At 44.5% G+C, this 14,073-nt stretch overlaps 1 protein-coding gene across 6 annotated transcripts in view; it reads left to right on the top strand.

Moving 5' to 3' along the window:
- Positions 1 to 14,073, top strand: part of SPEN (spen family transcriptional repressor) — a 78,017-nt gene that overhangs the window by 60,246 nt on the left and 3,698 nt on the right. For 5 of the 6 annotated variants that reach the window (XM_027859796.1, XM_027859795.1, XM_027859791.1 and 2 more), the window contains 4 exons: positions 174 to 287; positions 1,370 to 1,483; positions 2,459 to 2,559; positions 5,845 to 13,735. In XM_027859796.1, coding sequence (XP_027715597.1) covers positions 174 to 287; positions 1,370 to 1,483; positions 2,459 to 2,559; positions 5,845 to 13,735 — 8,220 coding nt within the window. The remainder of the gene's footprint in view (positions 1 to 173; positions 288 to 1,369; positions 1,484 to 2,458; positions 2,560 to 5,844; positions 13,736 to 14,073) is intronic. The other variant, XM_027859792.1, reaches the window with a different exon arrangement.

Here is a 14,073-nt window from a genome sequence, read left to right as displayed (position 1 = left end):
GGTTGGATTTCAGTATTTTAACTTGTTCGTTTTTGTTTTGACTTGATTTGCTCTCATTTGAGGAGCTAATTGGTGTGCCCAGATCCCTATAGAATAATAGTTTTTTTCTCAGAATTCTGTGGCTATGAAAGATTGTGAATTTTACTGATGGAAATTTCACCTTTTATGTTTAGCTGGGTTTTGGAAAGAGCATGCCTACAAACTGCGTGTGGTTAGATGGGCTTTCTACAAACATAACGGATCAGTATTTAACACGACATTTCTGCCGATACGGGCCTGTAGTAAAGGTAGGTGGGAGGCTTTTGTGTGTGGTTTGAAATTTTTACTGTTTTCCTTTCTTTATCCTGTCCTTTCAACCCCTGTTTCTAGTGTGTTTTTGTATAGCTTATGCATAGAAATTCTCTCTGGGCTGTAGGCGCTAGTATTTTTAATCTCTTAGTTTACAGTGTAGACTAGTGTTTTGAAAAACAAATATTTTGAACCAGCCGAGATAATTTTTTTTAACTGATTTGTACTTAACAGAGCAGTATAGGTATATAGAAAGTTTCTTAGGGCTGTTTAGAATTTCATTTTTGCCTTAAAATTAGTATAATTATGTGATTTTATGTATGTGTATATATATATATATATATATTATATATATATATTTGCATTAATTGTGTAATTAGACTTAATTACATTTTTGGAAATAAACTATGGCTTTAAAAAGAGAAATTCATACAACAAAAGGTTCATCTAGAGTATTACAGTTGTGTAACACACTTGCAAATACAATTGGAAACCGTAACTGTGTATTCTAGTATGTAAAGGTTTGATCCTTTCTAAAAGTAAATTTCTCATATTGTGTGGGTGTGTGACATAGAATTTTAACATTGCTTTAATGTAGCTTTTGTTGTCTGAACAACATCTCATCACAGCCACAGTGTGAATGGCAACTTAAACTGCTCTGAGATACCAGTCGCCTTTGCCTGCAAACAGAAATGACTGGAATTTTGTTCTTTGACTCAGTATTCCTGTTACCTTTTTTCTCCCCTTTAGGAGGTTTGATTTTTTTTTTTAAACCAGAAAGCCTGAACAAAGCATTTAAGTAATAAACTCAGTCTCCAAGGAAAATAAAGTAAAATACAGAAAAACAAAATAAAGGCATAATATACCTCAAGCCACGAAATCCACATTAAAACCAGTCCCTGCTCCTGTGATTGTCTTCACTTCATTGTGCATCATCAGAAAAGCTTGACAATTTTCTGGAGTTAAAAAGAACTATTTTCTCCAGGGTATCCTCATGACTTAGGATTTTGTTGGGACTGACCTTAAGTCCAGTGGATGAGGCGCTTATTTGGTTTTTGTTTTGTTTTTTTGTTTTTTACAGGTGGTGTATGACCGCTTAAAAGGCATGGCCCTGGTTCTCTACAATGAAATTGAATATGCACAAGCAGCTGTAAAAGAGACCAAGGGGAGGAAAATCGGTGGGAATAAAATTAAGGTGTGCAGAATGACCTTTCAAAAGAAAGGAGCAAAATTGTATTGAGATCCTGCCCTCCGGCCTCCCTCCTTAGATACCTGGCATTTTTTTTGCCAACTGCCAGTTAGGGGACTGCTTAATTAAGGACCTAGAGCACAGGTCCAGAGTTTTCCATAGGTTTCTCAGATTTTTTTTTTTAATTACTCGGCTTATTGAGGATTTTAGGGTATTAGCCAGGAAGCCTTATCTGGGATCTTCTCATTTGTCTGATCCAAGGTCTTGGATGCTTGGTAGTGATGGGTTTTAGTACCCGTTGTTAGCTGATGAGCAGGCATGTAGGGACTATAGAAATCCAGGAACATGGAATGTCAGTCCAGCCTTCTGAATGATCCTCTTTTCTTCTTTTTTTTTCCTTCTGTTCTAAAGAATGGGTAACCCCTTTGGGTATGATTCTTTTATTTGGTGTATTTGTCTAAAACCTTGGTGTTTATGGTGGTTTCGAAGTAGTTGGTGTATTTTCATAACTGGTCATTTAATTTAAGTAAAAGCGTCTTTCTGTGTAATGCCTGGGACGTTCATTGATGGATACTCCCTGGTAACATGAAGGCACAGTGGTGAGGAATTTTATATAGACTCTAGCAAACATTTATACAACTGGAATTAGTGGATTTAGTTGGAATTTTTCACCAAAGGGGACAGGCTGGAGTCTTGGTAGAAAGTCCTATGCTATGATGATGGCTTGATCTTCCAGAGGTGGGTGATTTGCATTTTGGATGGGGATGCCTTTTAAGTATTTGCACTGAGGGCAGGACTTTGTTTTGAGGGAGAGATTTCAGTTCAGCCAAATTTCCTTTTCCCTTCATCTTTGCTCATTTTTCAGGGTTTAATGTTATGTCTATAATACGGGATTAAAATTTATGGATTTAATAATGTTTTTACATAACTAGAAATCTGATACTTTCACAATATCTGATTTTATTTTTCTTTGTATTTTAGGTGGACTTTGCGAACCGTGAAAGTCAATTGGCATTTTATCATTCCATGGAGAAATCGGGTCAAGATATCAGAGATTTTTATGAAATGTTATCAGAAAGAAGGCATGTATCAAATATAAGATGCTTTACAGATTTCATGAAAACCTAATCATAACTTGAATTTGGTGGTATTTCATTTTAGTATCTGAAATTGTAGAGAAGGTTGTCTTTCTTTTTTTTTTTTTAAACACTTCAGGCTTCCCCTCTACCCCAAACTCACAGGTAGCCTGACATATTCAGATTTAAAGGCTAAGAAGTGGACCTGAACATTGATAGTTCTCAAGTCTGAAACCCACACTTGATGGTATAATGGGAAAGTAGTTCAAACATCTCATTTTAGGTGCCTTCAAAACCACTCCAGGATGGTCCAGAATCTTATGGATCTAATGCAATCCCCTAGAGAAGGTCTTCTCAAAGAATGTGTGAATTTATATCTTAAAACATAGTTTAGGTTGGTAGCATATTAAAAATTGATGAAGTGATGAACACTATCAGTAGTGTTCATATCCCTTCTTTCTAGGGATGGTGCTTGTGCCTGGTTAAAGGTTTTGAAAGTTTATTAAGGGTCTTTTGTCTTCTTGCTGTTCTGAATCATTTCACAGGCATTCCTATCGATGCTTGGGTTGTCGTTATGAACTTAGCACTCTGCCCCAATTACTTAGTGTTTATCAGACCCAAATGAGGACATTCTATTATGGTATTGTCAGGTTCTCTAAGAGCCAATTGGATTTGAAAGTGGCTGTTGTGTAATAAAGCACTTTGCTTCTTCAGGCATTGCCAAAAGGATTTTTATTGCAATTCGTTAGATTTCAAAACATGCCTGTACTTAGGTCCCGTAGAGATAATCTTGGACTTCTTGGAGGAGGTATATCTGTCCTGTGTTTCTTCAGATAAAATGGATGTTGTGAGAAATGTCTTTTCACACTTGGGTTCACTCTTGCTTTTGGGCACTTTTAAGTCCATTTTTGCTTTTGTTCACATTGGCCTTCAAACATGATGATGGCATTCTACTTAATATAATTTAAAATGCAGTGTCTCTTGTCATTAAGATATTTAAGCTATGAGAATAGGCTAATGTTCATTTCAGAATCTTTTTTTATATGAGAAGTGTCCCTCATTGCCAACTGCAAAGACCCTTCTAGCGTGTTAGAAGCACCGGCTGCAGCCCATAATCATGATTCCACAGTCTGAAGAGACTGAGGTTTGAATCCCAGTTTTGTTGCTTGTGACTTTAGGCAGGCCACTTACTAAGAGGTGCTCCTCAGAGGCCTTTCTATCCCCGAATCCTCTGATGACGTACACTGTTGGTCTAAAATCACGTCTGGACTTTTGGTGCTCCACCTTAGCTCATTTGTATGGAAGTGGTTAAAGCACTGCCTGCTGTAGTAGTTCTGTGAAGTTTTGGAATTCAGAGTTTTCATTGATAAAATGTAACTCAGATGCCATTTCTTCCACCAAGCTGTTCGTGATAACTTTCCTCCATAAACTTCACATACCACTTAATTTCACAACTCTGTAATGCCCTTACTATGTAACAGTTTATATCACAGCAGCTTGTGTTTCTGTGAGTCACAGAGTACAATATAGTCTTCTTGAAGAATTAAAAATGTGCCTCACTCAGGAGAGTGGGGAGATGTATATTAATTTTGAACTGGATACAACATGTAAAATGTAGGAAGCTTGAGAAATCAAGATAATGGGTGCTGTCTAATCAGCAAACAGTTATTGAATGCCTGCTATGTGCCTGGCACTGGGGGCACATAAATGGGCAAAAGCACAGTCCCTGCCCTCAAGGAACTTAACAATCAAATGAGGGAGATAGCTTGCAAATATCTATGTACAAACAATATATATACAGGATGAAGTGGAGATAATCTCAAAGGGAAGACCCTAAGATTGAGGAGAACCAGGAAAAGCTTGCTTGACTATATCCAAGAAAGCCAGGAGGCACACGTGAGAAGGGAGGGAGTTTGAGGCATGGACCACAGCAGTGTGAAGGCAAGGAGTGTGGGGAGATGGAGGCTGGATCACCCAGAGTATGTGGAGGAGGGTGGAGAGGAAAGGGGAAGAAGACTGGAAAGGTAGCAGGGAGTCTGAAAAGCCAAACACGCTTTTATATTTGATCCTGGAGGAAATAAAAAGCTACTGGAGTTTATTGAGAGTGAGACAGAAACATGGTTGGATGTGCACTTGAAGAAGATCCCTTGTTAGCGAGTGTAGGACAGACTAGAATGGAGGGAGACTGGAGGCAGGGAGGTCGAGCAGCAAAAGGCTGCTGTGACAGTCCAGGTGTGAGGTGATGAGGGTCTGCACCAGGGTGGTGGCAGCGTCAGAGGAGAGAGGGGGGCGTCTAGCACATGGCATAATGGTAGAAAGGACAAGATGTGTCCCCTGTTGAGGATGATACTTTGGTTGTGACTTGTAGTATGGTGGAGCTCTGGACAGCAGTTGCCTAGGAAGGAAGGGGAGCAAGATAGTGAGCTCAGCTTTGAAGATGTGGAATTTAAGATGACTAGTGGACTTCCGGTTAGGAATGTTCCACAGGACATCTTCAGTAGTTGGAGATTTGAGACTCTGGAGGTCACTAGGAACATAGATAATCACGAGAGGTGATGAGAATAGGGAATCGTCAGCAAGCAGTGCTCATGTGGTCCCTCAGCATCCTTGCCATATCAGGAGAATTTGGGGAAGACTGTTTCCTTATCTCCTGGCAGATTAGTTTGAACTTGCAGGATGGGCAGGTATGTATTGGTTGTGAGCTGTGTCACTACTGGGCACGCATACCTTCATGATATCAAAGCTCCATTTGACTATGGGAATCTATGTCAAAAAAGATGATCACCAGGATAACCAGTGAAAAGCGTGTTGTCACTACTATCTGAGCATCCGAAGAAGATGCTCAGCATTTATGATGTGTATTACTCTGCTCAGGGGAGGGGGAAAGAAAGTGGTTTAGATACACAGCCCTTGCTTTCATGAAACTGACAATTAAGAGGAATGAGACGGCAATGTAGCTATAATATTCAGCTTGGAGATTTATGAAACTTTGTGTGGAGACTCATAACAAAGGCTGTTATCATTTGGATTACAGTATGTCTTGAGTTTCAGTTAAAGAAGTTTGGACTTTCATCACTGGATAACAGATAACCTCTGAATATTTTTTAACAGAGGAGGCATGAAATGGAAAAAAAAAACACTAACTGTAGAAAAAGTTGAATTGTATTCTATGTGCAGAGAAACAGCAGCACGTTTTAAAGATGTAACTTTGTAATTTAAAGTTCCACTAATGAGGGAAAGAACTAATGTACTTTCTTCCCCCCCTCCTTTTTTTTTTTTTTTTTTTGACAGAGATGAAAGAAGAGGGTCCTACGAGTATACCACTGATCGTACATATTATGAGTCTGTTCGAACTCCAGGGTCATATTCTGAAGATCCTCGGAGGGAATATCCAGCCCGAGGGAGAGAATTTTATCCTGATTGGGATCCCTATCAAGGAGACTATTATGAACCACGATATTATGATGACCCCCGGGAGTACAGGGATTACCGAAATGATCCTTACGAGCAAGATATAAGGGAATACAGTTACCGGCAGAGGGAGCGGGAAAGAGAACGAGAACGATTTGAATCTGACCGAGACAGAGACCATGAGAGGAGGCCGATGGAGCGGAGTCAGAGTCCGGCCCATTCTCGGCGGGCCCCAAGCCCTGTAGTTCCGTCTCCTCAGTCAGAGAGACACCAGAGTGACTCTGAGCGGAGGGTTTACAGCAGGTCTTCAGATCGGAGTGGGAGCTGCAGCTCAGTTTCTCCTCCGAGGTATGATAAGTTTGAAAAAACTCGCATAGACCGTTACACAAAGATTGAAAAGCCTGACAAAGAACGAACTTTTGATCCAGAGAGAGTCGAGAAAGAGAAACGCCCAGCGAGGAAGGAAAAACCTGAAAGAGCAGAAAAAGACAAGCCTACTTTTCAGCAGAGACGAAAAGCCAAAATTCACTCCCCTGGTTCTCAGTCTTCCGAAACAGATCAAGAGAATGAGAGGGACCCCAGCCCTGAAAAATTGAAGAGTAATAACAAACAAAGCAAAGAGAAAGCTGACAAAGAAGGGACAGCCAAAAGCCGGCTAGACCTGATGCCCTGTGTGGTCTTGACTCGAGTGAAAGAAAAGGAAGGGAAGGTTATTGAACAGCCTTTTTTAGAGAAGTTGAGAACTAAGCTTGATAATGACTCTGTGAAATCTCCCTTTGTGGATCAGAGATTCCATCTCTTTCAAGCTGATGCAGCAAAATCTGGTGATCAGACTAAAGTTGACATTATCAGATCCAAAGTGCCCAAAGAAAAGGTCCAGGTGAGCCACCCAGAAGTGACTGATAAGGAGGGAAAGCTGAAACCCAAGAAGCACATAAAGGACTCAGCAACCGAAGGCGTGAGTGCTGTGGATCAGGACAAGTTGGAGGCTCGAAAAAGGCGTTTTGCTGAGGTGAATTTGAAACCAGATAGGCAAAAACTGGAAGTCAAAAAAAGTAGCCTGGATGAAGATGATGCCAAAGCAGTATTTAAACGGCAGCCTGAGACATCTGCTAGAGAAGTGACAGTTTTAAAGGATGCTGAGCCTGAAAAAAAGCCCGCAAGGAAAGATATTTTTAGAAGAGAACCTAAAAAACTGGAGAGAATCAAACTGGAAAAACTTATTTCTGCTCCCAGCCCCAAAGAGTGTCAAGAGCTTGCAAGTATTTCTGTGGGGATTATGTCAAAGCCTACCCTAGATCTGCACACTAGGGTAGGAGATACAGTTGAAGAACCAGTGGAAAGTCAAGAAATTTTATCCAAAAAATTTAACCTTATAAAGCCACAGCACAAACAGCCTCAACCACTAGATGATCAAGGAACAGAAAAAGAAGAAATTAAGAAAAACTTGAGTGGCATTCCTGAAGAAATGGCAGAACACAAACCTGGCCAAGAGAAACCACAGTTAGCAGATAATGAAGAAAAAATTGGCATTGATATCGATCACACACAAAGTTACCGAAAACAAATGGAGCAGAGTCGCAGAAAACAGCAGATGGAGCTGGAAATAGCCAAGTCTGAGAAGTTTGGCAGTCCTAAGAAAGAGGTGGATGAATATGAAAGACGCAGCCTTGTTCACGAAGTGGGCAAACCCCCTCAAGATGTCACGGATGACTCTCCTCCAAGCAAAAAGAAAAAGGTAGATCATTTTGATTTTGAAATTGGCACTAAAAGAGAGAGAAATTACAGAAGTTCCCGCCAAATCAGTGAAGATGCAGAAAGGACTGCTTGTTCACCTAGTGTCCGTCATTTTCCTTTTCATGAGGAGGATGAGACTGTAGATTCCCCTAGGCTAATACCACTAAAGGAAACCAAAGAGTCTCCCAAAATAGATGAAAAGGGTGTGTCATATTCCACTATGACTGTCAGGGAGGAGGCCCTAAAGTTTAATCCTTATGACTCCAGCAAGAAGGAACAGATGGCAGACATGGCCAAAATAAAGCTGTCAGGCTTGAGTTCTGAAGATGAATCAAATCGGTGGGAATCTCAAATGAAAGCAGAGCCCAACAGAGTTGATGTTAGCTTCCCAAGTAGCATAATTAAGAGAGAGAGTCTTCGAAAACGGTCTATACATAGAGATTTGGAACCTGGAGAAGTCCCTTCTGATTCAGATGAAGATGGGGAACAGAAATCCCACTCTCCCAAAACTTCATCATTATTAGAGAACTCTAGGTTGTCTTTTTTATTGAGAGACAGAGAAGACAAAGTACGTGAGAGAGATGAAAGGTTGTCTGGTTCTTTAGAAAGGAACAAATTTTATTCTTTTGCACTGGACAAAACAATCACTCCAGACACTAAAGCTTTGCTTGAAAGAGCTAAATCTCTCTCTTCTTCTAGGGAAGAAAATTGGTCTTTTTTAGATTGGGACTCTAGATTTGCTAGTTTTCGAAACAACAAAGATAAGGAAAAGGTTGACTCTGCACCAAGACCTATCCCATCCTGGTACATGAAAAAGAAAAAAATTAGGACTGATTCAGAAGGGAAGATGGATGATAAAAAAGATGATCACAAAGAAGAAGAACAGGAAAGGCAAGAATTATTTGCTTCTCGATTTTTACATAGCTCCATCTTTGAGCAAGATTCTAAACGATTGCAGCATCTAGAAAGGAAGGAGGAAGAACTTGATCTCCTTTCCAGTAGGATGTATGGGAGGCAGACATCATCTGATGGGTCAAATAGTACATCTGATTTGACTCAAGAACCAGTAGTTTTGTTCCACAGCAGATTTATTGAACTCACGAGAATGCAACAGAAAGAAAAAGAAAAAGACCAAAAACCCAAAGAGGTTGAGAAACAAGAGGATAAAGAAAACCGACCTGAGACACTGGAATCTGTTCCTGAGCATAAAGAGCCAGAACTGAAATCACCCTCTGTGGTTGGGCCACCTCCGAGCTCCACTGTATCACAAGAATCAGGCTCTTTGTCATTGGAAAAGGAGAAGACTGTAGAGGTGCATTCAGGAAAAGAAGAAAAGACTGTAGAGGTGGTTTCTCTAACAGGAGAACCAAAATGTGTTCCTGAACATGCTACTGTCACTATGGAGCAGCCAGAAAAAATTGACTTGCCCTCAGGATCGGAGACCAACAAAGAAATTGTTCCCGTTCCTTTGGTTTCACAGGAAAACTTGTCAGCTGAGCATCCTTCTTATTTAGATACCAAGCCTCCAACTCCTGGAGCCTCATTTTCTTCTCAGGTAGATATTAGTATAGATCCAGAACCTGAAAGTACCCCACTAATCTCACCACTTTCCAAACCAGTTCAGAAGCCTGAGGAGCCTAGTGAAGTGAAAGAGGAAAAACCTGCCCCTGCTGCTAAGACTAATTGTGATACAAGTCAGAAAGTTGAGGTCGTTCCAGAGGTTCAGCCTCCAGGTTCTGATAATGACTTGGAAGTGGAACCGCCAGTTGTTGCAAAAGATAAAAAGTCCAACAAAAGCAAACGTTCTAAGACACCAGTACAGCCGACTGTAGTTAGTGTCCCAGAGAAGCCAGTCACAAGAAAGAGTGAGAGAATTGACCGGGAAAAACTCAAACGGTCTAGTTCCCCTCGTGGAGAAACACAGAAACTCACTGAGTTAAAGATGGAGGCAGAGAAGATTTCAAGAAATGCTGCTAAATCGCCCAGTTCTGCCGTAGAGACTGAAAATATTGAGCCAAGTCTGCCACTCGGTCGAACTCGGAGAAGAAACGTGAGGTCTGTTTACGCCCACCCAGGGGACAAGGAAGAACCGTCTCCTGTTAAAGACCCAGTAGAACAACCGAGGTCAACCAGAAAACGGGAGAGAGAAGCCCAGGAGATGGGATCACTTGCTGCTACTCCTAGGAGGGGGAGACCGCCTAAAACCCGCCGGAGGGCTGAGGAAGACGTATCACCTGTCAAAGCTGAACAGGATGCAGAGGAGGCAGAACCTAAAGACACAGTGGAGCCTCTCAAACTTGCTGAAGGCTGGCGATCACCTAGATCTCAGAAATCGGCGACTCCCACTGGACTGCAGGGGAAAAAAGGAAAAAGTGAGCAGAAAGTAGATGTTGCAGCTGACCCACCTGAAGAAGCTAATGAGATGGGTGACCAAGAGCTCAGTATTAATGATAGCAGTACAAAACCCAAGTCGGACAAAGAGGAGACAGAGACAGGAGGAAATGAGCAGAAACGGGACAAAAAAGAAGTAGATCTAGACAAGAATCTACCAGAAACTCCCTCAGTTGAGACGGTGGAGAAAAAACAAGTTCCAGAAAAAAGTTCCAAATATAAACGAGGAAGGTCTCGAAATACCAAGTCCTCGGTGGACAGAGCATCTGTATGCCTGAAGAATGTAGAAATTCGTCTCAATGTTGATGAAGTAAAAGGAGCTTTGCGACCCACTGAAGAGGAAGGGGAACCAGTGGCCGTCCAACCCTCAAAGATTAAAAATCCCCCAAAGGAAGACAATCTATTACCCCAATTTAAGAATGAGCCAGAAGATCTTGCTAACGAGTCAGAAAATGAAGTTGTATGTGAGCCCAAGCAGTCCCCAGAGGCAGCCCAGTTAGCCAAGCAGATCGAGCTGGAGCAGGCTGTCGAAAATATTGCCAAGTTGACAGAGACCTCCCTTGCTGCCTACAAAGAACCAGCGGCCGAGGTGACAGAAGTCCATCCTGAGGAGGAGGGAGACAAGCCTGCCCACCAGGCCAGTGAGACAGAACTTGCAGCAGCCATTGGGTCCATCATCAATGACATTTCTGGTGAGCCAGAAAGCTTCCCAGCTCCCCCGACATACTCTGCGGGATCTGAAGCTGAAATATCGACAGAGCCCCTCGTGCTGCCATCTCCTCAGGCAGAGATGGAGCCTGAAACTGATCAAGCTGTGTCCGGTATCTTGGAAACAGATGCTGTTGCAGAACCTCCAGTGCCACCTGCAAGCGACCCTGGCCCCTCAGCACTCCTGGCAGACCCCAAGGAGCCTGACGAGAACGTGAATGTATCTCCCAGCTCTACCCAAGAGCCAGAGGTGGCGTCACGGGACGCAGAGGTTTCCCGGAAGGACAGAGTGCGCCAAAAGGCCGCTCGGTCTCGCCGGAAGAGAAGTACCAGTAAGAAAGGGGATGCTGTGGAGGCGAATGCTCTTGAATCTGAGCACACCCCGAACAAGTGTCCTGTCACCAGTGAACTGAAGTCAAAGCCCCCAGACAAACCAAAAGAAGACAAGCAAAATGAAAATTCCCGTTCCATCTCTTCTGAGCCAAACCCCGCTGACTCAAGCAAGAATCCAGCCAGCGAGGTGATTTCCATCGAACTTGCGGCTGAAGAAGATGCGCCTGCTAATGCTCCAGCTCCACTGGACCTACCCCCCCAGGCAGTGCCAGTGGATGATGGGAGTCAAGCTAGTTTCAAGGTACGTTCAACTAGTGAGAATGCACCAATTACCCCACCCAGTGTTCCAAGCACACCCACTCCCACGATTCCTTCTGCAGCTTCAGCCAAGCTCCCCACCCCCATCCCATCTGGGATGGTCCCACATCATTCAAGCACCACTAAGGTGACAGACTGGATTACGAGGCATGAAGAGGCCCGGGCACGTGCCACCCCTCCTCCAGCCCTGCCCCCAGACACAAAGGCCTCTGATATTGATACCAACTCCAGCACTTTGAGAAAGATCCTCATGGAGCCCAAATATGTTTCAGCCACAAGTATCGCTTCCACTCATGTCACAGCAGCCATTGTTGAGCCTGTCAGTGCCCCTCGCCTAGAAGAGGGACCTCACCCCCCAGTAGAGTCCATAAAGCCGGTTTCAGAAGAGAAACCCGCTGTTCCAATCCCAAATACCTCTGATCCACCTGCAGCAGAGGCCCCAGTGTTTACTGAGAAAGAAAAGGTCACTACAGTCATCGCTCCCAAAGCCACGTCTGTCATCAGTCGGATGCCTACAAGTAACGATTCGGAAGAGTCTCCACGGGCAGTTGCCACGAAGCAAACTCAGTCAGTTCAGACGTGCCTTGGGAATGCGCTTTCCTCTAAATACAAGCCGTGGCCAAGCACTAATGAGAACAGTCGGTTCCACCCAGGATCCATGTCTGTGATTGAAGATCGGCCCGCGGAAACAGGCTCGAGTCCAGGACTTAGAGTGAATACATCAGAAGGTGTGGTGCTCCTGAGTTATTCTGGACAGAAGACTGAAGGTCCCCAGCGAATCAGCGCTAAGATTAGCCAGATTCCCCCAGCAAGTGCCATGGACATTGAGTTCCAGCAGTCAATGTCCAAGCCACAGGTCAAGCAAGAGTCCGTTATGTCATCCCAGCCAACTCCAAAATTGGGTTCTCAAACTCCCACAGGCTATGGGAGTGTCCCTACTCATTCTTCCCTGGTCCTAGGATCCCAACCATATTCCACATCTCCCGTGATAGCATCCATTAAGCAAGAGCGCCCATCCTTGGAGAAATTAGAGCCAAGTCATTTGTCTGTGTCCACACCTGTCAACCAGGCTGGCCCAGGGAAAGTCCTTTCACAGGCAGTAAACACTCCACCGGTGTTGGTTCACAGCCAGTTGGTACTCTCCCCAAGTGTAGCTTCCACCAACAAAAAGCCTCCTGACCCAGTCTCACTCAAAGTGGAGACCAAGGCCCTCCAGCCATCCAATCTGAGCCCTGGGCTCAGCCCACATCACCCACCTTCCCTCTCTGGCAAGTTGCATTCAGAAGCAAACCATGTTAGCTCTGGACCCAGTACCCCAACAGATCGAGCCATCTCTCATTTGGGAGTCTTAAAGCAAGAGCCACATTCTCCCCGTACAAGTGGGCATTCCCCATCTCCGTTCCCAAGGGCTTGTCATCCCAGCAGTACCTCTTCTCCAGTTTTATCCAATAATGCGTCAGTCATGTTGGCACCAGGAATTCCTGTGCCTCAGTACATATCTAGTATGCACCCAGAGCAGTCTGTCATCATGCCCCCTCATAGTATCACCCAAACTGTGTCCCTCAGCCATCTCTCCCAAGGTGAAGTGCGAATGAATACCCCCCCTCTGCCCAGCATCCCCTATGGCATCCGGCCTGAGGGACTGCACTCTCCGAGGGCCACGCTGCAGCCCCAAATAGAGATCCGACCTCAGCGATCTGGTACTCCCCAGCCAACCCCTCTTGTCCTGCCCCCACTGTCCTCTCAGCATCCTCCTGAAGATGAGATGCACTATCACCATCCTGTGTGCAGAGGGCCAGCTCCTGTGCAGCCTGAAGTGTTAGTCCTGCAGCCCGAATACCGGATGCACCCCTATAACGTGCCCCGGGAGGTGAGGCACATGAGGCATCTGCACGTGGCCACTGTCGGCGAACACCACCTAGACACAAGGCAATCCCGGACCCCAGAAGGGTCAGTGAAAACACCACCATCCAGCAAGACCCCTCAGCCAGGGAAGGAGACCCCAACCCCCAAAGTACCAGAGGTCACAGTGGCGTCCTCCCCCCACAGCGAGTCCCGTCTCCTTAGCGTTCCCCCCAGTGGTGGCCAGCTTCCAGGGCTCCCTCTGACCCCACCTGCGGGCGTGCCCCATGGTGTTCAGATTATTCGTCCCACTGGGGATGTGTACCATGAGTACAGATATGGTGATCTCCGGAGCTATCATACAGCGGCTCAGCTTGGGCACCCTCAGTTTCCTGGTGCTTCCCAGATTGGACTGCCTTCCCGGAGCATGACCCCATCTCAGGTGAGAAAGCAGTGCTCTTCTTTCTCCTTGGGGTGTTGGGTGCGCAAACAGCTGCTGGAGAGCGTGAAGGGCTTTCTCAATACCATGTTAGCAACCACATGGACTCAGGTGGGCCTGAAGAATGAAGCGTAAAAGTTGAGAAGTCTCAGCCCTGCCTGGCATAGGGGAGGATGGTGGCTGGGATGTAAGGGAAGTGGACAGCCTTTTCTCAGAAGCATTTGGAATTTGTGAAGGGTTTTGAGAGAGGGATTGACTCCTAAAGCCTTCCTCTGATGCCTCATTCTGGCTTGGAGTTGACCCTGGGCTCTCCAAAGGCTGTGCCAGTGGAATGCAAGCCC

The sequence above is a fragment of the Vombatus ursinus genome, unplaced genomic scaffold, assembly GCF_900497805.2.
Source record: "Vombatus ursinus unplaced genomic scaffold, bare-nosed wombat genome assembly UNPS02014172.1, whole genome shotgun sequence".
NCBI classification, from domain to species: Eukaryota; Metazoa; Chordata; class Mammalia; order Diprotodontia; family Vombatidae; genus Vombatus; species Vombatus ursinus.
Note: the sequence above shows the minus strand (reverse complement) of the source record. Positions and strands in the feature narration are given on the sequence as shown.